Raw genomic sequence first — 22,102 nt, 5'->3', positions numbered from 1 at the left:
TCTGAAGATAGTAGAAATGGGAGAAGGATTAAGAAAAAAAAAAAAAATCTGAACTAGTTCAATGTTCCTCTGTAATCTCAGCAATGGCCACGGTATCCCTGGGAGCTCTGAAAGTGACCCTGTGGTCTTGTTGGTAGGCTCAAAGGTTGCTGAAAGTGCTGAGAAATTTCCTCTCCTCCAGGTCCAACACTTACACTGCAGCAGCTGGATACAAGGTCAGTGTGGTAAGAAGGGATGAGAGGAAGCCATCCAACAGGGTGGTAGAAAGGGAACAGCCTTTTTGCACAGTGGCAGTGAAAGAGAGCTACGCTTCGGGCCTCAGGGTTTTTTGCACATTGAACCCATGGGTCTTCTCCATGAACTTTTCAGTAGTGTCACATTAGATAGTTTCAAGCTACTTGAAATACAACGCTTGCAAGAGACTGTCTGTTTTTGACAGGTCAGGCCAAGTCCCATGGTCAAAACCACTTGGTCAGCTTGTTTGTCCAGCAAGGTGCCTGTAATAAGGGACAGTATTTTAGGAACTTTTCTCTGGATTGTCTCTGGGGAGAGCATATTAGTCTGGAGGAGTTAAGCATTGGCATTCCCCTGTGGTCACTGGGTCCTTCTCCACACAGACCAAAATGGCTGTGTTTTCTTCTGGCTACACACCACTCCACAGAACAGCAGAAATAATCGGTGGAAACATCAGAAAAAAAGAACATAAGGAACGAGCAAGAGTGGAAATGGATGATTTTAGAAGAGATGCACAAGGGGAAAATGAAAGAGGCAGAGTGATACAAACTGTGCAGTCAGCAGGAGCTTTGGACATGTTCACCTCGATAGCTATGGTGCAGCAGGAAGGGCCCTTCTTCAAACAGACAGGTGAGGGGAAGGACCTTGTAGAGAAAAGTAGGTAAGATCAGAAAGTGCAAGTTCATGGGTGCCCGAAAAAGCAATGAGGAACGTTTTGACCTGAGACTGTCTCAACTGAAAGTCCAGTGGAATACTGTAGGTTTAGAAACCTTGGTTGTAACTACTCCTACTTTTGCTAGTTGCCAGCAATGGATGAGTTTGGTTTTGTAGTGTCCTTTCTCAAGGACTGTACTCTACCCTAGCAAAAGAAAACCATGAAACTGTTTTAATTGCCACTTGCCTAACACATGCCAAAAGTGACATGGATTGCAACCTAACACAGCACCAGAGAACCAGCATTCCTATGGTGGTAGTCTGAGAAGGTCTCCTAACTCTGAAAGGAAGCCACTGCATGGGGGAGATCCTGCATGTCCCTGTGGCTGGACCTTGAACTCAGCATGTGGGCTTTTGTACAAGGCACCCCTTTAAGGAAAGGCAAATAATCTTATCTTGTCACTTTGGAGCTAGAAGAAATGGTAGGAAGCTTATCCCCTGCAGAAATATTTCTCTTTGTCCTTCAGTCAGACACAGCATGTAGTGCCAGCTGCACTCTGCACCTCCAGGTGTTCACAGGCATGTTCTATTTTGTCAGAGCTTCAGGAGCTATTCCCTAATCCTCCTTCGCTTCCACCAACTTAAAGTAGAAGTAATGTCTTTGAGTTTAGCAAAGTTGTACCCCACTGAAGCTGGCAGATGAAGAAAACCAAGCTCCCGGTTCAAATGCTGGAAGAAAACTCAGATCTTCTTCCTGTCTTGTTTCATTGTGAGCAAATATGTGCAGCAGAGTGGCTTGAGCTGTGCTAGCCACCACAATTAATTACTACATATTGAGACTGGTTCACCCTGTACCCCTCTGTATGTTGCTCACTTACAGATGTTGACACCTGTCTCTTGATTCATTCAGAATCCTAACACATGTAGAGAACTCTAGTTAAGAGTCACAGAGTCTTATAGAGCTGGATGTCATTAGGGATGATTTTCATATGTCAGATGCACTTAACTTCCCCTGAGTTCCCTGGGTCTGGAATGAAGTCAGTGTCTCCAACTGGATGACACCATTCAGGAGGGCTTAGCTCAGGAAAGGCCGAAGAAAACACAAAACCCACCTCAGTGCCTACCGAGACTGAACTAAGAGTGGCAACACTAGTGACTCCCCCTCTCCCAGTTCCAAAATTGGAGGAATTGGAAGGAGAGGTACTTGCTGTTCTGTGCACTAATTTGGGGGTAATTATAGATCATAGTTCAGGGCACAAAATAATAGTCCTTGGAAGAAAAAAAGTTCTTTTCTCCTTTGTGTGGTACTGCATGGTTGGGTAGATACTGGCTTATCAGTAATTAGTGAATTCCTTTTGCAATTTTTTTTTGTACCAGAATGACAAATTATATCCAGGGTTGTGGCTCTCCTTCCACTTGCATCATTGTCAAAAAAACCCTCCAAAAGTCTGTAAAGTCAGTGGAGTGATATCAGCACAAAATCAGTGAAGGGGCCTTAAGCCTCTGATACTTAATTTTCTGCAGCATGCAATTCCAGTCAATTCCCAAGGCTCCAGCCACGTACACAGTTTGAAAGGCTGTCCAGGGAATGCTGGAATGATGCGGGGACAGCACCTAGCCAAGTGCCATCTGTTGGCCATTTACCGTACTGCTTCAGAGGGTGCACAGAGTTGCTGAGTGCTTGAACCAGCCTCTTTAGGTTCAAATCTGCAGTTTAGTACCTCGTTTGGGGAGGAGGACTCCATAATGGAAGCTTTTCCCTAGGGTCTCTTCAGACTCCCAGTGTAGTTTACCTTTACTTTCTCAGGACCTCAGAGAAGATGTAAGACTTCTGGTTAATGGTTCAGCACACCAGTAGATATACAAAAAGGTCTTACTGTGATTTGTGAAGCATACTCTTGCTTTTGGTTGAAGGATAAAGTGATTAACCAGCACTAGGAAAACAAATGTCCTAAGCGTCGTGAACCCTACTCAGGCTTACCTTCTCCAACCCTTTGAGGTGGAATAATTTGAGCTAGAGGAAGCAGATAAGTATCACTTTGCTCCTGCATCACTGGGCTCCTGAAACAGGGAGCAAATGTCTCAGCCTCTTTGTACTCTCAGATTGATTCTCTGTCTTATGGTCACAGAACCCCAGCAGGTTGTCTCCTATTATATTGAATCAGCTTGTGTCTAGGATATCAGTTTGGGGTGTAGTACTGGTCTCCATGTAACAATCCTCTCTTGGTAGGTTTGAGACACTCCTTTAGAGGCATGGACCTGTTATTGCTTCAGCCCAAGTTGGAATTCAGTGGGAGACATAAAGGACTCCATATTCAAAATGGATTGGAAGCAATACATACCGAACCTTTCTAATGTCCTACAGAATTTCTACGTTGTACTGGCAGATTGTCTGAATCGTTGGCAAAGTTTACTGAAAACATCCTTTGAGCACAATGTCCACTATCCAATGACATATCACTTGGGGTTCTTGCAGAACATAAATGCTTCCTGATGGCACTTGGGGCTGGAAGTTTCTCATATACTATTGGCCAAACAGTTTATGTCCATGCCACTGCAGCAGTATGAATTTTCCAGAAATGTTTCCATGTGGCAGGAGGCAGGGCTGGGATCTGCAGGTGGCATCTTCCAGCCTCTTCTTAGCTATAGTCCTCTGCACTGTTGTGCAAGCTGCTCCAGGAGACAGTGTCTCTCAGAAACACTGTAAATCAGAGACTTAGCCTGCATGACCTCAGGGTTATTAAAGAGTTTCTGGCATTTGCTTGGTATGGAAGGAACTTTAGCTGGGGTGATTTCATCACATTTTTAGCACAGATTGTTACTTTTTGTCTCCTTAAGTTTCCCCTGCAGACAGAGGTATCTCTTTCTTTCTTAAAGTGTAGAGAATACATATAAATAGCTGTTTTATTCCTTCACTGGGATGCTTGTAGCTATGTGATCAATGAGGACACGAAAATATTGTTTCTGTACCTTCTTCGAAATCCACAGAGCTCTTAATGAGCCATTTGATGGAGTGCTTCGCACCACTTTATTCCTCTGTCAATCATCTATTCGATACTAGTGCCAATTTTTTAAAAATCGGGTTCAAAACATAAACACATTGCTTTGCTGAATGTATTGTGAATTATTTTGATGTAATGGGAGTGTGCACCCTGTTGCAAAATAACACTGCTATTTGCAAAATTCCACCATAGCCCTATTGTATGAGAATTAGGACCATATCTATATCATACCTACCTAATACATACATGAGAGATTTTTGCAGAGAAATGGCCATCTGACTCAACATGCCAACCTCACTTTTTTGTTTGTTTGCTTATTTTTTTGAGCAAGCCGCTGCCTTCTCCCCCATAAAGAGAGGTGGTTGTCTTGTGTGTTCTCTTCTTCAGTTTGCTTCAATTGCTTTCCTTAGTAACATATTCCATATGTTTACTATCTCCCCTTTTTGTCCTTCAGTAGCCTAGAGCATTTTCCTCACCAAAAGCTGCACAATTATTTTCCCAGGAAACATCACTGTTCCAAAAAAGATATTATAGGAGCAAATAAAACACATTTCCAAAATGGTGCTGCCAAATAGCAAAATAAAAAAATGCTCATTATTTTTGATGACAAGAATATTAAAAAGAAAAAAATGTGTTGTATAAAAATAACCAACTCTTCAATAGTAATGTGGGAGTATATTCAATTAAATGGAATGTAGTTTTCCAGTGAGCCCATCTAATCTTGGACTGAAACTATGGGTTGAATTATTTTTTTTCATTTCTATTTTTTTAATCTATATTTTGTACTCCATTCCCAGCATTGTTCCTTACTATTTATATTTTATGTTGAGGGTTCTTTTTTCAGCTGTTTCTAAAACTTTACAAAAATGCCAGATGTCATGTTGGAAACCCAAAGCCCCAAATCAGGCCATAAATCACAACAATCCATAAATATATATGTGTTTTTATATATACATATATAAGGCCATTGTACTGTTTTTTAGCACTTCCCTTGTTGGCTTTCCTACTCCCTCCCTTTACCACTCACAGCAGGTAGAACTGAAGTGTCTTACCTGGCATGTTTACTTTGCAGACTCAGAGCAGAGCACTGGGTCAGACACAGAGGTGCTGGCAGAAAGGACGTCCTGCTCATTTGGCTCCCATTCTGACCTTACATCTGGTGGCTCAGGCCCTCAGCCTCCTCCACCTTCATCCATGGAAGAAATCCAGGTAGAGCTGCAGTGTGCTGACCTCTGGAAAAGATTTCATGATATTGGGACAGAGATGATCATCACGAAAGCAGGCAGGTAAGATATCTCTGGCTTTCTGTCTAGTTAAAAATCATAACAAAACAAATTAATTTTTTTTTTTAAGAACGAACCCCTTTTTTTCTTCTTGGTAAGCCAAAGGAATAAATCTGCAGGAAAAATTAAATGGCTGTCAGAGTTTCACAGCCGTATCTCCTATTAGCTTTCTTAAGACAGGTAAAGTTGTTTCATATTACTGCTTGAATCAGCGACTCCAAAGGAGAACTGGCAGCTGCAGGAAACTGTTGAGGATAGTCTTTCCTCTGAGCAAATAAATCAGGAAATGATCATTGTACTGTTGGCTGTACTGAATTTAAGATGAGTTATGAATTTGGGAGTGAGCCATCTGAGTTTCCTTTCAAGTTCTTATAGCGCTTCAGGAGCCAGTTGATTTAATCTCAAATACAGTGAAATTCAAACTCACCTTTGCACCAAATGAATGTCTTCCTGCAGTTCTAAATAGATAAAATGATAATGACTTCCTGTATAAAAAAATGTGCAGGCTGAATGTTTCCCTCTGCTATTGCAACTAGTATCATGTCAGCTGAGGTTAGGAAGAGCCACTAATAAGCCAGTTTTTTTTTAAAAATTAAAACTCACCCTGCCATGCCGTTAGCCAAGGGTAAGATCTTTATTGCTGTCTCCTGTTAAAAAACGGCTAGAAGTCTGCTTGCCAAAACACAGCTGGAAGCTAGCTGTAAATTTCTAGACCCCTCAAACCAGGATTTTTAGCCACGTTTGCCTTGACGTCACGTTCCTTACTCCCACCTTACCGCTGGTGTTTGAATTCCCATGAAGGCCGGGCAGGCGGAATCAGCACCATGGACAGAGCCGGCGACCGGCGACGAACCACGTGACCGCCCCAGGAGCTGTTCTGCCCCTCCCGCAGGCCCGCAGGAGGGAATTTTTTCCCAAGTTTTGGGGGAAAAAAACAGCGTGCTCTAGTCTTTATAACTTTGCTTCATGCCTGGGCTCTCAGAATTTGCCAGAACAGCTAGACTTGTTTAACGTTCTTGTGAAGTGAGCACTATTGCTCTGTAGCCCCAGGAAGTCCAGATAACTTGAGGAAAGTTGTACCAGACAAACAACCCAGATTATCCCTGAAGAAGATTATCAGAATGACATTAGCTCCCAGTTTTAGATATACGATCTCATTGGCACAGGAAGCATCTTGCATCAGCACAGAGTGGGCTGCTGGTTTTGCCCTTCTGTCTCAAATGGAAGAGGCAAAGTAACAGGAATGATAACGCTTGTTATTATGCAACACCTTTTCTCTGGAGATGTCAAAGCAGACGCAGAGAAAATTATGATTATCCTCTTTTCATAGGGGGTGAAATTGAGACCTAAACAGATTAACTGATCTGTCCAGCATCGTTAAATATGACACTGGCAGAACCAAGTTCCTTGCTTCTGATTTTGTTGTCCTGGTGCCTGGGCCATGCTGTCTCAGAAAATTAAGATAATATATTGTTACCTGTTGGATTAACTATAATTAATTCTCTTATGATACATGGAGTGGATAGACTTAACTGCAGCACAAGTATCTCAAAGCCAACCAACACCAGTGTACACTAAAATGCCCAGAGCTTAGTGGTATGAAGACGATCTCAGAAGCTCACATATTTCTGAATGAAGTAGCTGACCTTGCTGGGATCTTAAAAAGCCATACCCTGATTACAGGTTTGTTTTGTTTTTTTGTTTTTTTTTTTTTTTAAAAAGTCACCCCAAAAGTTACAACATCAATGCCACTGCAATTTTGCAAATAGTTCAATGCAACTTCTCACAAAAACCTTGGCAGCATTGGCAGGGGTCCTGGAGAAGGAAGCGTTCATGGAGAAAAACACAGTGAAATATTCTGGGGAAATAAAACATAATGAAATTAAATACTTTGGATCAGTTAAAAAAATGAAGAATTTCTATTTGGTCTGACTGATGCACATATACAAAAAAGATTCTCTAGTTTCGTAAAAGTTTTTAGGAAATTACATTATTGAATACATTGCTGTTTTGTTTTGCTTGTTTGTTTTTTTTAAAAAACAGCTTTTTGTTGAAATTTGGTATCTGCTGCCTTCAAGCTCTAAACTCTTATTTGTTGATTGGAACTATGTATTTTGGCACTTTTGAGATAAAACTGTTGTTCTGACATTTATGAATTGAAATGTTTCATGTTGGCAATGGAACATGGAACTTGCTGTTCATGTTGCCTTTCTGACAAATACAGCTTTCCACATTGCATATCTTCATAACAAACAATAGATACATATCCCTAATTACACGGTAATAAGAGGAAGCTGATTAAGAATTATAGTAAGATGTACATAGTTCCTTCCATGTGGGTACATGATGCAGCTGATTCCTGTGAAGCACCATGCCAGGAAAAATGACCCCCATTTAGTAAAGAAGCATCCCAAACAAAAACATTCAGATTTACTTCCCCTGCCTGATTTTTTTCTTTGCTTCAACATGGCCCCAAATAAAAACAAAAAAAATTGTTTTGATTTTCTTAGATTTTGGCTCAAAGATTTTGGTTTTCATGTTTTGGAGGAGAGATCTCTGCTCTGGGGAAAACCTTGGTGTGCATTTTCTGATGAAATATCTCTTTCCCTATTTATGCAGCTGTCAGAGGTCTTCAACAGCACATGTTAAGACAGACAGACACCCTAACTTTATTTTAAGGAGTCAAAAATAATATGTATTTTGGTAATTTTTAGTAGGGAATAGATGTAGGGAACCTGTAAGGACTGTAAAGAATATTTCTCTTTCCAAGATTTTTTTTCTGTAACACCATTAACAGCATTCTCAAGTGCCTTTGCAAGCTCCAGTCTTGATAATTTTTCCTCTTACGAAAGACCATGTATCACAACACAGAGTCATAACTTACTGTGCAAATCATATATTCTTTACAATCCTAAATAATATCTTTTCTCCCTGAAAGGAGATGCTTATAACTATTTGAGTCCTGATGGCCAACTGGCTAATCACTGGCTGTCCACACAAAATCTATATAGCTACTAAATATATGTATTTTTTCTGCTTGATGATGTTCTTCTCCAGAAGTGATGTTAACAATACTGTCGAGAATTTTTTTTTCTGCTGACTACATCTGTAGGTTCACCATTGCAAAGCATAATGAAGAGTTGGGCAGTTTCTTTAGGTAGTACATTTGGTTATTGGGGATGGTCCTTATAGATATGATACAATTCACAGATTAAATGTTTAACCTCTCAGGTTAAACATTTTTCTTTCAGAGAGGATGTGTCTGTGCTGGGTGAGAGCGGAGTCTAGCAGTCCTGTTTCTCCATATGGGATGCATGATATTTGAGGCATCCCATAGATTAGATTGTATGATTTCTGGCAAAAATAGCAGAACTGGCATTATGTCCTGAAGATTTCCTACTACTTATTGAAATTGTGAGAGATGCACAGTTTAATTTGCAACTTCTTCCTTCCCCGGGGAAGATTTTGCTCTTCTTGTTGCTTTCTGTTTGGAAACCCTGTTTGAGTTCTGGAAGACCTTCTTGTTTTGAAAGCCCTTATAATTACAGACTCAGTTGCCTATAACTACAGCTGCTCCTTAATTTTCTATGACTAGTAAGGCACTGCTTGGTTCCTGCCTGACCCCACAATGTCTTTCTGCTCTTGCTGTGTAATGCTAGTTTCTAACCTACGTTCTCATTTCAAACATATTTCTGGAGCTATATCCTGCCTGCGTCAGGCCTACTACACTTTTTAACTTTCAGACTCCCACTCCATTTAATTCTGCTTTGTTTTTTCTTTTTTTTGATGCTGTATTTATAGATGTCTTTTTTTAATCTGTTTCCATAAACCCACTTAAGTCCTCTTAGAACTATTCCTTTCTTCCTTTCCATCAGAATATTATTATTCAGAATTTAATAGGATGCTTATAACAAGACTCCTTTGTTCTTTGTGCAAAAGATGCAAATAGCTTTGTCAGCTGCAGCGCATTCAATCTGCAATCACCTTTATGTCCTTTTTCTTTGAAAGGCAACCTTAGACTCTGGAAAATAAAATAAATTCAACTTAAGCCCAGGTCATACTGATTTAAGCAACTAGTCCTAAAAACCATCTTTAACTCTTCATCTCTACTCTCCTTCACTAATGGTGATCATGCACGTACCCTGGTGACATCAGCAGAGGAATCTGAATCCCTCCCCACCTCCCTACAATCAGTAGCTAAAGTCCATGGTCACCTGAGCTGCAGGGGTAACTGTTAATTAACTGCTGCATAGAAATGCTGCCCAAAGGGGAAAGCAATGGGCACCTATTATTGGGGCGATACACTATGAAGAGCGCTTGGAGTCCTGCTCTGGAAGGGAAGTGTAGCCTACTGTTCATGGAGGTGGCTATCCAAGTGTGACCACACAGCTGGGAGGTGTTCCTCTGGAGACCCAGGTTCTACCTGTCATAGAGCCAGGATCTCATTTCAACAATGAGGGAAGTGATCTCACCTGTCATATCCTGGTTAATCACATCTGTACTGTGGGATGGCTCAAACCTAAGTGCTGAGGCTGGGCTCAGAAATAGGAGTGGAAAAGCCAGCAGTGAGTGGAACAGGTGACCTTGTGCTCTCCTGACTCCTCTGTGCCTCCTGATAGGTTAAATGGTATTTTGTCTGGAGTTTCTTTGCCTCCCTGAAACCATGAGTCAGAGTTGTTTGAAATGTGTACTTGAGGCTGTTACCAAATGTTTTTTTTTTTCTTTCTGGTGGAAGGAAGGAAGGGCCCCACAGTGCTCTTCAGTTAGAGACAGCAGCAGGGATTTTGTTGCAAAGCTCTGTTGATGCTGAAGGGGCCCATGGAGTGAACTTCTCAGAGCAAGGACTGGCAGGTTACAGCTACCAAACTGCTGCCCAGAGGTCCTGGCCCAGTGGGCTTTCTCCACCTTCCAGAAAAATGTCCCCTTTGGGAGCTACTGAGAAGATCTGCTGGGGTCCCTCTCCCTCATAAGCAATAAATCCTTTTGCTCCCAAACCCTGCCCTCAGCCTTTCCTCTCAACACAAACATCTCCTCTACATGATCCCATGCTGCAGAGGGAAACAGAAAGCATTCCTGCCTCCTTTCCCTTGCCTTGCCTTTCCTTCCCTTCTCTTCCCTCACTTTCACTCCTCACAGGTTATTTTTTATAAAGAAATATACATTTGGCACCAGTCTTAAATGCAAGGAAATATGCAGTATAAAATAGCAAGGATAACTTCAGGCTGCCCTGTAAACTCATGCACATTGTAAACACTGTGCACACTTAATCTGCAAACCTAAATCAGTTTATTTTGCATAGTTTCTCAGATTTTTTTATGACTGGGAAATAACTACCCTGCTTGTTACTGTCAATAGACAAATTGTCTTTTGCTACAATTGAAGAGTACATCCTTTCATTTTGGGGTTTGCGTTTAGCAGATGTCACCCTTAAGCAAATTTAATCTTATTTAAGTTGTCGTTTACACAGTGTATGAATCATTACACTAAACAGTCATGAAAACTGTACAGTAAATTGTGTCAGTCCTTTTAAACTCTCATCTGACTTCACTAAGCTGTCTGTACAGGAGTGTTTCCAATGTCTGAAGAGCTTCAGGAATTGCATTTGTGTTTTGAGACAACCTGCCAGGTACCTTTAATTTCTTACACCCTAATGGGGAATTGCCCTCTCTAACATTAAGCTGTGAAAGAGAGAATGAATTTATGTTGGCAAGGATCTTTGGAGGTCATCTGGCCCATGCTCTGATGAAGACGGCCCATGCTCTGATGAAGACAGATCCAACTTGACAGAAGCTTCACATGTGCTGGTTTGAGGGGCAGGGATAAGAGTTGGCACCTTGAGACCCCTGTGGGTTAGAAACTGAAGCTTTATGCTATTGGGGAAAAAAAAATCCAGTTTGGGGATATACCTGTGATCCTCCTTCTTTGAACAATTTTCACAAAGGAAAATTGAGCTGTATTTTTGTGTTAAATGAAAATTTTAAACAACAACAAAAAATAATGCTGGCTGGCACAATCCAACTACTTCTTTCTATTGCTGAAAGTTCCCAAACATGGTTCTTAATATCAGTACACTACTGTGCTGGCAAACACTATTTTAATCAAGTTTTAGAGATCTTTATATATCATTAATTTTCTTCACATTCAGAGTTTCATAAACCTCATTCTCATTATGGAAGGAGACAGGTATTGAGTAAACTGAGGCACATGGTTGTTACAAAAATGCTTTTTAAAACACTTCTAAGTAGTCATAAAATAATTGTAATAACTTATTTTGTATCACATCATATTTCCCCTAAAAGGGTACTTGTGTGTAAGTTCACATTCTAAGTTTAGGAAGACTCTTTTCCTGCTGAGTGGTAAAGCTAACATATAAATAACTTGATCATCCCAAACTGCTGCTGATATAAGACCTCCTCCTAAAATATATCAGATGTCATCACGTGTTCCCTATGAAAACAGACAGCGTTCATGTCTCTAGCTGTTGACTATAAAGCTAGCTGGTATCTTTCTAGATGAAAGGTTCTCATATTCAAATGGCCTGAATTCCTTCCAAACCTTTGAGCCTCCTGTTTTCTATAGGGCTGGTGCCTCTGGGGGGGCAAGAGGAAACACAGAGCACAAGGACTTAACCCAGATTACACCTGAGTACATCCCTAAGTCACCACTGTTTGCCTCTGCCTTTTCCATTTTCCCCTTTCCATGCAGCAGTGCTGCTGGAGACCTGCTGTGACAGTTCCAGGCCACATCCTTATGGCAAAGAAACCTGAGTTACTTTTACACCCACAGAAAAGAAAAACAGTAATAATTTACAAAACTTTAAAAGTACACTTAAACCTTAGAGAAAGCAGTGGGATCAGTGGAGCTCTCCCCGATCATTTTAGAGATTAGCCTCTAAGCCTGTTGAATGGTCTGCGGTAATCTTTTACAAGGTATTTCATAAGCAAACAACCCCACAGGCTATACTGCAACTTTACACGGGGCTGCAGATTTGGAGAGAGCTTCTTGGGACACACGGCATTCAATTTTCCCAATAGAGTGTGTGGAGTTAGACCCAAAGAGACTCGGGTTTAATCCTGGGTTTCTCATCAACCCTCTGAAACATGACCTACCTCTTAAGCTGCTCCTAAGCCACCTCTCTCCAATTAAGGAGAGCTGGACTGTAAAATGCCACATCCTGTACCCATTTGGCTCGGCAGATTTAATGAGCCATTGTGGTAGAAACAAGGTAATGCCCTCAAGCCACCGAAGACTAATCCATTATTCCTTTTTTTCCCCCCAAATGATTCAGCTAGCAAACTCACACCATCAGTTGCACAAATCTGCTCTCTCCTTGAAGGGTTTCTGCAGACAATTTTTCTGACAATTTTGTCTCTCATAACTCGGGTTAGCTGTGCTCCGCTGGCTGTGGGGTGGTGCTTTCCCCGCCCCCCACGATAAATGCCCTTTTCCAAGGCAGATGCAGTTACTAATAGGTCAGAACTTTCCTTCTCAGTGGCCTGAAACGGAAGAGCTGCGGGTAGGGCAAAGGGTGAGCACCAAACTCCTCCTTCCCACCCTCTTCTGCAGGTGGGTATATGTGGCCTGGATGGGAAAGAATAAAATAGCTTCTCATGGTCACACCCCTTCAGTGCAAAGTTTGAGACATGTTTGGAGATGCTGACATAAACTTTCCTGTTTTCTTCCTCCTCCAGGCTGTGTCCACTGTGTCTTACTTTAAGAAACAGAAATGTTGGGAGGAGATCGAAAACTTCTTCTCTGGTATTTCACTGCTCCTCACTAAATAGAAAGGAAAGAGGCACGATGGTTTCTAGGGATGGCCCCTAGACACAGTGGACAAGCATTTCTTATATGCTTTTCCACGATTTTGGCATTGTGATTTTAAATTCCCCTTTAATATCCTCCTTCCATCCAAACCACCCTCATTCCATAAGGATGTATCTACGTATCAGAGGAGCAGAATGTAATTTCGTATGAACACCCAGTACTTCCAGAGTTTCTCCTACCAAAGCTCTGTATGTTCTGGGCAGAAGTCATGCAATTGAGTAATAACATCCTGTAGGACCTCAGCTCAAGGTTTTTTCCGATAAGGGCTGAGAAGCCACTCAAGTAGAGCTTGGGTTTGAGTTAACAGTCAGTGAAACAACATGGGATTTCTTTCAGGGCTCTGCTGCTCATTTCCTTTTGCACTACACCCAGTTTTGCTCCTCAGATTTTATGAGGACATTAAAATACCGCATTAGTTGCAAATATGATAAGGCATAAACAATTCAGTCAGCGTGCTGTTTGAGGGAAGTGTAGAATGGCAGTTGGACTACTGGCAACCAGAAAATTTTTAAGAAGGAGAAATTATGCCATGGCCACAGCACGACTGACATCCTTTGAGGTTAAAATTGTTCTGAGCTGTTCTCTTCTGAAATAATTGCCTAGCTACAAACACATCCAGAACAGTGACTAGCGCACAGCAGAGCTAAACCAGTGCTCAGACAAGAAAAGAAAGGCTGTGAATTGATTCTTGCTGGCGTAGAGTTTCATAACTTGCCTATCAGGAGAAAATGCTTAAGACAGATCTGGATCATATGATGTAGAAAAGACAACACTTATTAAAAAGACTGCATGAAATACTACCAGGACTTCAAGGAAACAATGACGATAATGCCAGTGTTTCTGTTAAATGTGAAATATATGCCTAATAAGCAGATTAATTTGAGGGACATTTTTTCTTAAATAACTATAAACATGAGAGTGAGAGGACCTTTCAGGATGATGGGTTTGCTTTGAATATTACTCCAGTACTATCAAACTCTATACTGAAACGTGATTTTCTCAAAAAAGAGAACTAAAGTGATCCTGTGTTTAATGGAAAAACTGAGAGAATTATAGATGGATGATCAGCAGGAAAAACAGTAGGAAGAAGGTTCTCATTCTAGAAATGCCTAGAGAGGACAATTTGTCTGGACCACAGCAGAAATGTCTGCTCGGAGCTATGAACAGACAGAGTGCTTGACTGGGAATGTTTTATTGTTACCCACAGGCTGCTATCCTGCTACCCTTTTTCTTAAGTGGGAAAAATTTGAAGAGTCAAACCACTGCCAGCATGGTCTTTGCTACCCACACCAAGCCCAGAGGAGTCATGCCAAGAACTGGGCTGTGTAAAGCAGTGTGCTGCTGCTGTCAGTGAGACATCTAAGGAGCCCCTTCAGCTCCCTTATTCACAATTTTCTTCCTTATTTCTACTCTTCTTTTCCTAGGAGAATGTTTCCAGCCATGAGAGTGAAAATTACAGGCTTGGATCCTCACCAGCAGTATTATATTGCCATGGACATTGTGCCTGTGGATAACAAGCGGTACAGGTAAGCTTTTTAGGTGCAGAGGTAGGAACCTTGTCATAACTTACTGTCAATGGACATGCCATTATACACCATTGCAAAGGTATGCTGGAGGAGACCGTGTTGATTTACACTAACATAGCTGATTTGACCAGAATCGTGAGACACAGACCTAGAGGTTTAATATACTCTCTTGCACTTTCGGATTTAAATCTCGCTCTTTTCAAATAGCAGTTTTTAATCAGGGAGATCCCTGGCATGCATTTCACAATTGACATGATTAGCAACAACTGTCTGAGGAAACTGATAACTGGAGTTATCAATGGAGAGTCTGAAGCCTCTAAAGCTACTTCAGCGAGAAAGGAATGGGCAAGTAGCAGCTGAACTAAGATGGGCACCTCAGGTCTGGCCTGAACTGCACTGGCTGATTTTTGTTTTAAAAGCCTTCACTGCCCAGTACAGCAGCCACAGGGGATATGGACTCTGACCTACAGTATAGAGCCATTGAGAAACCTTTTGGTGAATCTCCACCGCTGAGCTGAAGGAGAGGAAGAAGAGATTTCTCTGATATTAATGGGCTTCCGATCCTAAAAAGTACTCTGGAAAACTCATGGTCCTCCGCATCCCAGAAAACTATTCAGACAGAGGTGATTTATCTATACTCATTAAAAGGCTCCTGAGAGCAAGTCCCTTCCCCAAATAGTCTTGACTGCACCACATTCCAAGGATTCAAGAATTGATCCTCTGCTTGAAATGCTAAATATTACATTTTTGCTCTCAGATTGTGCAGTGTTTCTCAGGAAAATGCTTTTCCTGGGAAGCGTCAAGGTAGTGTCTGATACTCAGCTTGATGTTTTTCCCCTTTCTTTGAGTGTGGCTCTGACAGCATTAACATCGAAAATAAATATATTGTCTTACATTTTTTTTCTGTCCTTGTTACCTTGTGCAGCCACATAGAGCAAAGTAGCAGTGGAAGGAACAGACTCTTTTTTTTTTTTTTTTTCTTTTTTTGTGAAAATACAGGAAATGAGTCACTGTTTGTAGGTAAGGACTGAAACAGCTTAGCAGAGCCGAGTAGAGACCCAATGAGGGGCAGCACAGGGCAGAACTCAGAGGTGTCAGCAGGACTGTTTGTGAAATGCCTTCGGCTGAAGGAGCCGCAGGACAGAAAGAAAAAAGAGTGTCTAGGCAAAGCTGTGGTAGAGAAATTTATGGCATGTACAAGATGGCTAGATCAGGAACACAAAAGATCACAAAAGACCAGGAACGCAAAAATTATTTGTTCCTCTAATCCCAACATTTGTAATACTATACAGAATTTCCTATTTTGCAACATTTCAAACCAGAAATTCTGTTTTATCAATTGTTCTAGTGGTATCCATTGGATTTTGCATTGGTCTTTCTGGGTGAAGACACATGTGTTTTGCACAGTCTGGCATGGCAGCCAGTGCAGATTTCCGGAAATCACAGGGTATTTATTAATATTTTCAGAGAGGGCTTTGTTTAACCATATTTCCTAGCCTCTTACTCTGGCTGAGAGAGGGTTAAGGAGTTGAGAAGGCACATGTGGCAGAGTTTTACAGGGAAAATAACTGCAAAGGTGGTTTTAATAAGGAATCAAGTCTGAACAAGTGGCTCAGGGGTAATCTGGCTTTCATTTAGAAGGTAGGAGGTTGCAATAAAGCACATTCTCCCCTGACTGCAAATGAGAGCTTGGGGTGCGTGCGGTAGGGTGGCAGGGGAGGGGGAGCCCTGGAAATGTTCCTCCAGTGAGTGAGTGAGTGACAACTTGTCTTAGCCATCTCCCCTTCCTCTTCAGGTATGTGTATCACAGCTCCAAGTGGATGGTGGCTGGCAATGCTGACTCCCCAGTGCCCCCGAGGGTTTACATCCACCCTGACTCGCTGGCTTCTGGAGACACTTGGATGAGGCAGGTGGTCAGTTTTGACAAGCTCAAGCTGACCAACAACGAGCTTGATGATCAAGGCCATGTAAGTTAGAAGCTAATCCTGGTGCCTGCTGCCCCAGCCTCACTCCTCTCAGACTCGAAAGGGAGCTGCTGGTGCTTCAGTGCTCCTGTGTCCTGCTGGGCACACATGTCTGTAGCCACTCTCCAGAATTATGGAGCTTTTTTCCCCCACTTCAGTGCTTTTCCTCAAAATGTTGCCTGACCCTATAGAGCAATAAAGCCCCTTTCTCTCTGCACATAGCACAAACTTCATCTCGTACATACTTGTAAGAAAAGGGTAATTTTCTTCATATTAGCCCTTACTCCATCCCTGCTTCCTTGTACATCTGGATGTAGGGTAGAATATTTGGAAAAAAAAAAATCCTTTTCCTTCTCCTTTTGTTTTCTCTTCAGATAATCTTACATTCAATGCATAAGTACCAACCCCGTGTTCATGTCATCCGCAAGGATTTCAGCAGTGATCTTTCTCCTACAAAGCCAGTTCCTTCAGGAGATGGGGTGAAAACCTTCAACTTCCCTGAGACTGTCTTCACCACAGTGACAGCCTACCAAAATCAACAGGTAAAGCTGCATGCCTCAGGCTCCTTTTGTGTTGGGTGTTCATATAAATATCAGTGTGCTCTTCATGTTTGAAACATTAACTTCTCTAAGAAACGTAGCTCAAGTAGAGTGTACACTTTACAGGCTCACTGGTTTTTTTTCTGCACAGAACGAAAATGCTTGCTATGGCATAATGTGCAGACATGAGGTATCTAGACAGAAAACCACCTTGCAGATAAGATGCCTGCAGTTTTTACTGTAAAGTAAATAGGTGAGATCAACCGTAAAGAGATGTATTGTGTTCACATTTTCTTGCTGTCTTATGGTACAAACTACAGTGTCCTGTCCCCACTGTAATTTTAAGGCAATACAACTAGTCCAGATATGTTACCTCACAGAGAAAACACATGGTTGTGGGTTTTTTTAGCAGTGAAGGAAAAAATTTTAGGGAAGCGCGATCTCATCAGTTTGCTGACAAAAGCAGCCTTTGAACATGAGCAGCAGCAGTCCCTGTATTGCATATGAACTGAAATCCTCATGCATAATTCACGTTTTATTCAGATCTTGCACAGTTCCCAGTGGAGAGAGTGTTACTATTGACTCCAGATATCATAAGGAAAAAATGTTGCCACAGTGGGATCCTATCTGTAGAGACCTTGACTACTGAGCTTTTTTACTAATCTGCCCTTTTCCTTAAACTAGGCTTCATGGCACTAAGAAACGTAATTTTAGTGCACACTAGTGTTTGACTGCAAAATTCCCTGTCTATCCCTATTTTCCCCAAAGTTATGATATCTTTAAGAAGAACTTAATTGCTAGGAAAACGTGAGCATTTGAGAATGTAAGTATTTGAGACACCAGCAAAGAAAGCACATTTGGAAAGGCCTCGGCGTGGCTTACACACATGTGTGCTCCTCCTTCTCCTTCAGTGGCCAGTGAAAGACGATGTCCTAGTCTTTGAGGAGGTGGCCTGCTTCATTGCTTCTGCAGGCGTGTTTGTTGCACACATTGAGAGCTCCTTATATCCACCCATTCCCTTTGTACTCTCCTTATGTATCGCTCATCTGCCAGCTGCCTCTGCCCCAGGGATTCCCATTAGCCTTCAGACCACCTCTGTCACGCTTTGGGCTCAGCATGCTCCTCTTCTCTTGTTCGTGTGCACATACTCCCTGTTTTATTCTCAGGTGAGAGGTACTGTGCACATCCCATTTCCCTTTCCTGTCAATCTCCTCCTTACTGGGTTGGGGGTTGTGATGGCATTAAAAGGGCTGTGTAAGGTAATTTTTTGCTAGCCATGTGAAACAGAATCTCAGTTGGTGAAGCTTTTTGCTGTGTTAATAGCGTGTCCACTTAGAGAGTGCAAGGTACTGTTATAAGCTAGACTGAGGGTCCAAACTGGCTTAGAAGAAAAATAATCTGTTATCAAGCCTGTTAGGGAAGCAGGTTATACAGTTTTCTGCCATAAATTGCAGAGGGGTCTTGAATCAGAAGTGGTGAAGTAAATATTTTTTCCAGGACAACATCTGTGCTTCTGGAGAATGACTTCATGAACTCAGTGGATGTCATTATATTTAGTATTCTTGGACTGAGAGACAGACCCATGTCAAGTCAGCACAGGGCAGATTGTAATATTTAGCCAATTTGTAACAACTGTGAATTGTAAAAATTTAGTGAATTGTTATAGAGTTTTTATTTTGTGACATGTAAGAGAGAGCACACGTGCTTACAGTGCTCTCATGACTGCTTCTGGATACTCACTCCTAAATTTTTCTCTGTCTGATCTGCCTGAATTGACTTAAATTGGGATCCAAAATGGATCAACCATTCCAGGAGGAAAAAACACTACAACACAATGGTGGGTTTGCTGTCATTGCAGCATTTGAAATTTTCTGCCCCCCTTGCCCAAACGCATGTACTCCACAAACTTTTAACTGTAGACCAGACATGGAAAGAGGAGAGAGAAGGGAGAAGAAATGACAGGAAAGAAGCCTGTCAGTCTTCCCTAATGACCAGAACTATAATTACGCAGGTAAGGGAGGTGCTAGGGGAGGGATCTCTGTCAGGCACTGGCTCTGTAAGCCACCTCACCGTAAAGAAGCACTGAAATTTCTTCCTGTCTCTCTGAATTCCAAGCATTCGGGTGTTTTGTGGCCCCCCCCCCCGATTGGGGGGTGGATTTTTATAATACAAGTAAAGGAGATTCTGATGGGTTGGAGAAACCTTTTCATTAAAAATAAATTTAAATCCCCTGAATCTGCCTGCATGCCCTCCAGTGGCTGTAAAACTTTGCCTTACCGGGAGAAGCATCTCTGGAAACAATTGTAAAATGTTAGCAAATCCACCACAGGGATTCCCTCTGCTGTAATTCCATCCTCCACAGAACATATCTGTCTCTGTACACACAAGTCCCAGGACAGCTGCAAAGTCAGGCTAGCGGAAATTAAGTTCACAAATTAAGCTTCTGCAAAAATAGGAGCTGCATTCCAGATCTGAGGTTAATATCCAGAGTAAGGGCTTGGTTCTGACAGAAGCAAAACACCTGCAAATCCGTTTCAGATCAGTCTGTATTAAACTAGTCCCTTTTGAGCAGTTTCAGCAAAAACACCTCAAATTTGATAGGATCTGGAGATCTTGCTTTCTTTTCACTCCAGAGAGAGGGTCTCCAGGATGAGGTGAGGCTGGTAGAGGGAAGCTCTCATGCTGCACCAGGTTGGGGAATAGCTGACAGGGCATATGATACCATGGGCTGCAAGGTCAAAATCCCAATATTATTTTCCATATTTACCAACATGGAATTCAAGCCTAAAAATAAAGCAGGAAGGAAGATTCCCCCAAAGCACTCAGTCCAGCTGTCATCTTCTTTGTTCAGAGGAGGGAAAAAAAGAAAAAAAAGATGGTTTCCAGACCAGAAAACCCTTGCAGGGCCACCCAGGTGCTGGCCAGAAGAGCAGCACCTTGTGCACGTGACTGGGTGGCCAGCTGCTGTCTTTGGAGGCTGTAGCCTGTGCTTTGCTTGGCCTCTTCTCCTTAGCGTTGTTTGAAGGTCCAGGAGTGCATCCAGCTGCCGGATATCTAGAGTGTCAAGGCTGGGATAACCCAGATACCAAGCAAACCTGAGCAGTATGCCTGCTTCCCGAACTGCATGGCTGCCGATGAGTTATAGTTCCTGGGGTTTTGCACCTGGGTGCGAGGTGTACTTCTCCTTCGGGAACGGCTTCTCAGCCCCAGCGCTGTGCCAGGTTTCTGTCTCTGGCACTGTTCGTTTGCTAAGCAGATAATCTGTTCATGGATAACAGAAGGGTAACTGTAATATAGGGCTGGGGAAATAAATATGAAAGATCATCGTACAGGTGGTTTGGGCAAGAGTGGTAATCATCAGTAATTTTCATTTGTTGAGAGAAAAAAAGTTGGGAGAAATCAATTAATTCTCTTTTTCTTCCTTTGTAGATCACCAGATTAAAAATTGACAGAAACCCCTTTGCTAAAGGTTTCAGAGATTCTGGGAGAAACAGGTAAGAGGAGCTTGTTTGTGTTTCCTCACTGATCTCCTCTCTCCTTCCCCTGATGAGTGCACAGGGCATGTATCTAAGGCCGAGGAAGGCGTTTTGTGATCCTAATTAATTTTTACAGGAGAAATTTGCTGTAGACTAGTTCTTAGAGGAAATACAAGGACTGTTTTACTTTACCTAAACAGATCCAATGTATAATGATGGCTTCCTTTGAAAATACTTTCCAGGTCAGCCAGCTAGACTGCCCCGTTTCTTTTCAGAAGTCTCCTCCAGTGCTGCTCCTACCTCTGCCTGGATCCTGCAGTCCCAAACCCTGACAGAGGGTTTTAGATATTCTTAGACAACATATATGTAAAAACAGCTTATCACTTTCCTGCTTGACAATATTTTTTCTGTGACTGTATTTTTTTGCTGTCGCATGTTTAATTTCCTGTTCATTGCTACCTCATTACTCCTTCTGTTACCACTACTTTAAAGGCTGTTTTCTTTTGTACATATGTTTTGCTGTTAGTTTTTTTCCTGCTGGATAATTTATTTATTTATGCTCATTTCTATTATTTTCATGTTCCTCTGAGCTTTTTCGTTTGCTGTTGAGAAACACAATTAAAATGTTCTTTAGCATCTCTGATAAGTTATTAGTAAACTGTTCATGTATTACTGATATGGTGCCATGATATCCAAAGAATTAGATAAAATAAATGACCTTGTAAAGGTACTGTAGAGTTTCTTAAAAAAAAAAATTTTTTTTGTTACTAAAGTGAAGAACAAGAGATAGAAAAATGGAGGATTGCAGATTGTAAAACAGATGAATAGGTCATAGGATAACACTGCGCAAAATAATGAAATTTGTAGGAGAGGGGACCTAGACAATTTTGTTTGTTCTTTATCATATGTAGAGCTGGCTGAAGGGAATTTTTGGATTTTAATTTTCAGAGGAAATTCTAAACCATGGAGCACAAATGCTTGTTTTACATTAGAAGAAAAATTGAGTTTCTGATATGTTTGCAGGATAAAAGTGCAAAAATGTTCTAGTTTCAAACAATTTCAGTTTTTCTCCAGTGATGTCAAGTTGTTTCACTTTGTTGCTTAATTTTGTCAGGATTTTTATGAAAAGGTTAAGTAGAACACCTTCAACATTATTTAGAATACATTATATTCTAACAACGCAATAGTAAAACAGGACCTTTAATCAAAAAACCTTTTGTATTAGTAAAAGACATCACAGAGTTATCAAAAAAGAATATGAAAGTCCAAACAAAAAGTTTCAAATTTTCTGCCATTCATGAATCCAGCAGAGTGTGCAGCAGATCTAAATGGGTATCCTTTAAATCAGTGTGACAAAGGCTTTAAACATTAAATTAATTATAGCATTAGACATATATGACTACATTACAAGAACCCTAGAGTTGTAAAGCAAGGCTCTGAGTGTGCAGACCAGAGCAAAAGTCGTGTGCATGGCCCTCATTTGCTGTCCCCATGGGCACTGTAATTCAGTTTTTACTTGCATGCTCCTCTTGTGTGTGTTCACCAGGACTGCTACCTCGTTCACAGTTTGGTATGGGAAGCGTTCAGTGAATGGGCAACT

The 22,102-nt window shown here is 41.5% G+C and overlaps 1 protein-coding gene across 1 annotated transcript in view; it reads left to right on the top strand.

The window, feature by feature from the left end:
• Positions 1–22,102, top strand: part of TBX15 (T-box transcription factor 15) — a 99,838-nt gene that overhangs the window by 54,755 nt on the left and 22,981 nt on the right. The window contains exons 2-6 of the mRNA XM_052794873.1: positions 4,963–5,176; positions 14,422–14,523; positions 16,319–16,490; positions 16,862–17,029; positions 20,456–20,520. Coding sequence (XP_052650833.1) covers positions 4,963–5,176; positions 14,422–14,523; positions 16,319–16,490; positions 16,862–17,029; positions 20,456–20,520 — 721 coding nt within the window. The remainder of the gene's footprint in view (positions 1–4,962; positions 5,177–14,421; positions 14,524–16,318; positions 16,491–16,861; positions 17,030–20,455; positions 20,521–22,102) is intronic.

Source organism: Harpia harpyja, chromosome 8 (genome assembly GCF_026419915.1).
Source record: "Harpia harpyja isolate bHarHar1 chromosome 8, bHarHar1 primary haplotype, whole genome shotgun sequence".
Classification (NCBI taxonomy): domain Eukaryota; kingdom Metazoa; phylum Chordata; class Aves; order Accipitriformes; family Accipitridae; genus Harpia; species Harpia harpyja.
Note: the sequence above shows the minus strand (reverse complement) of the source record. Positions and strands in the feature narration are given on the sequence as shown.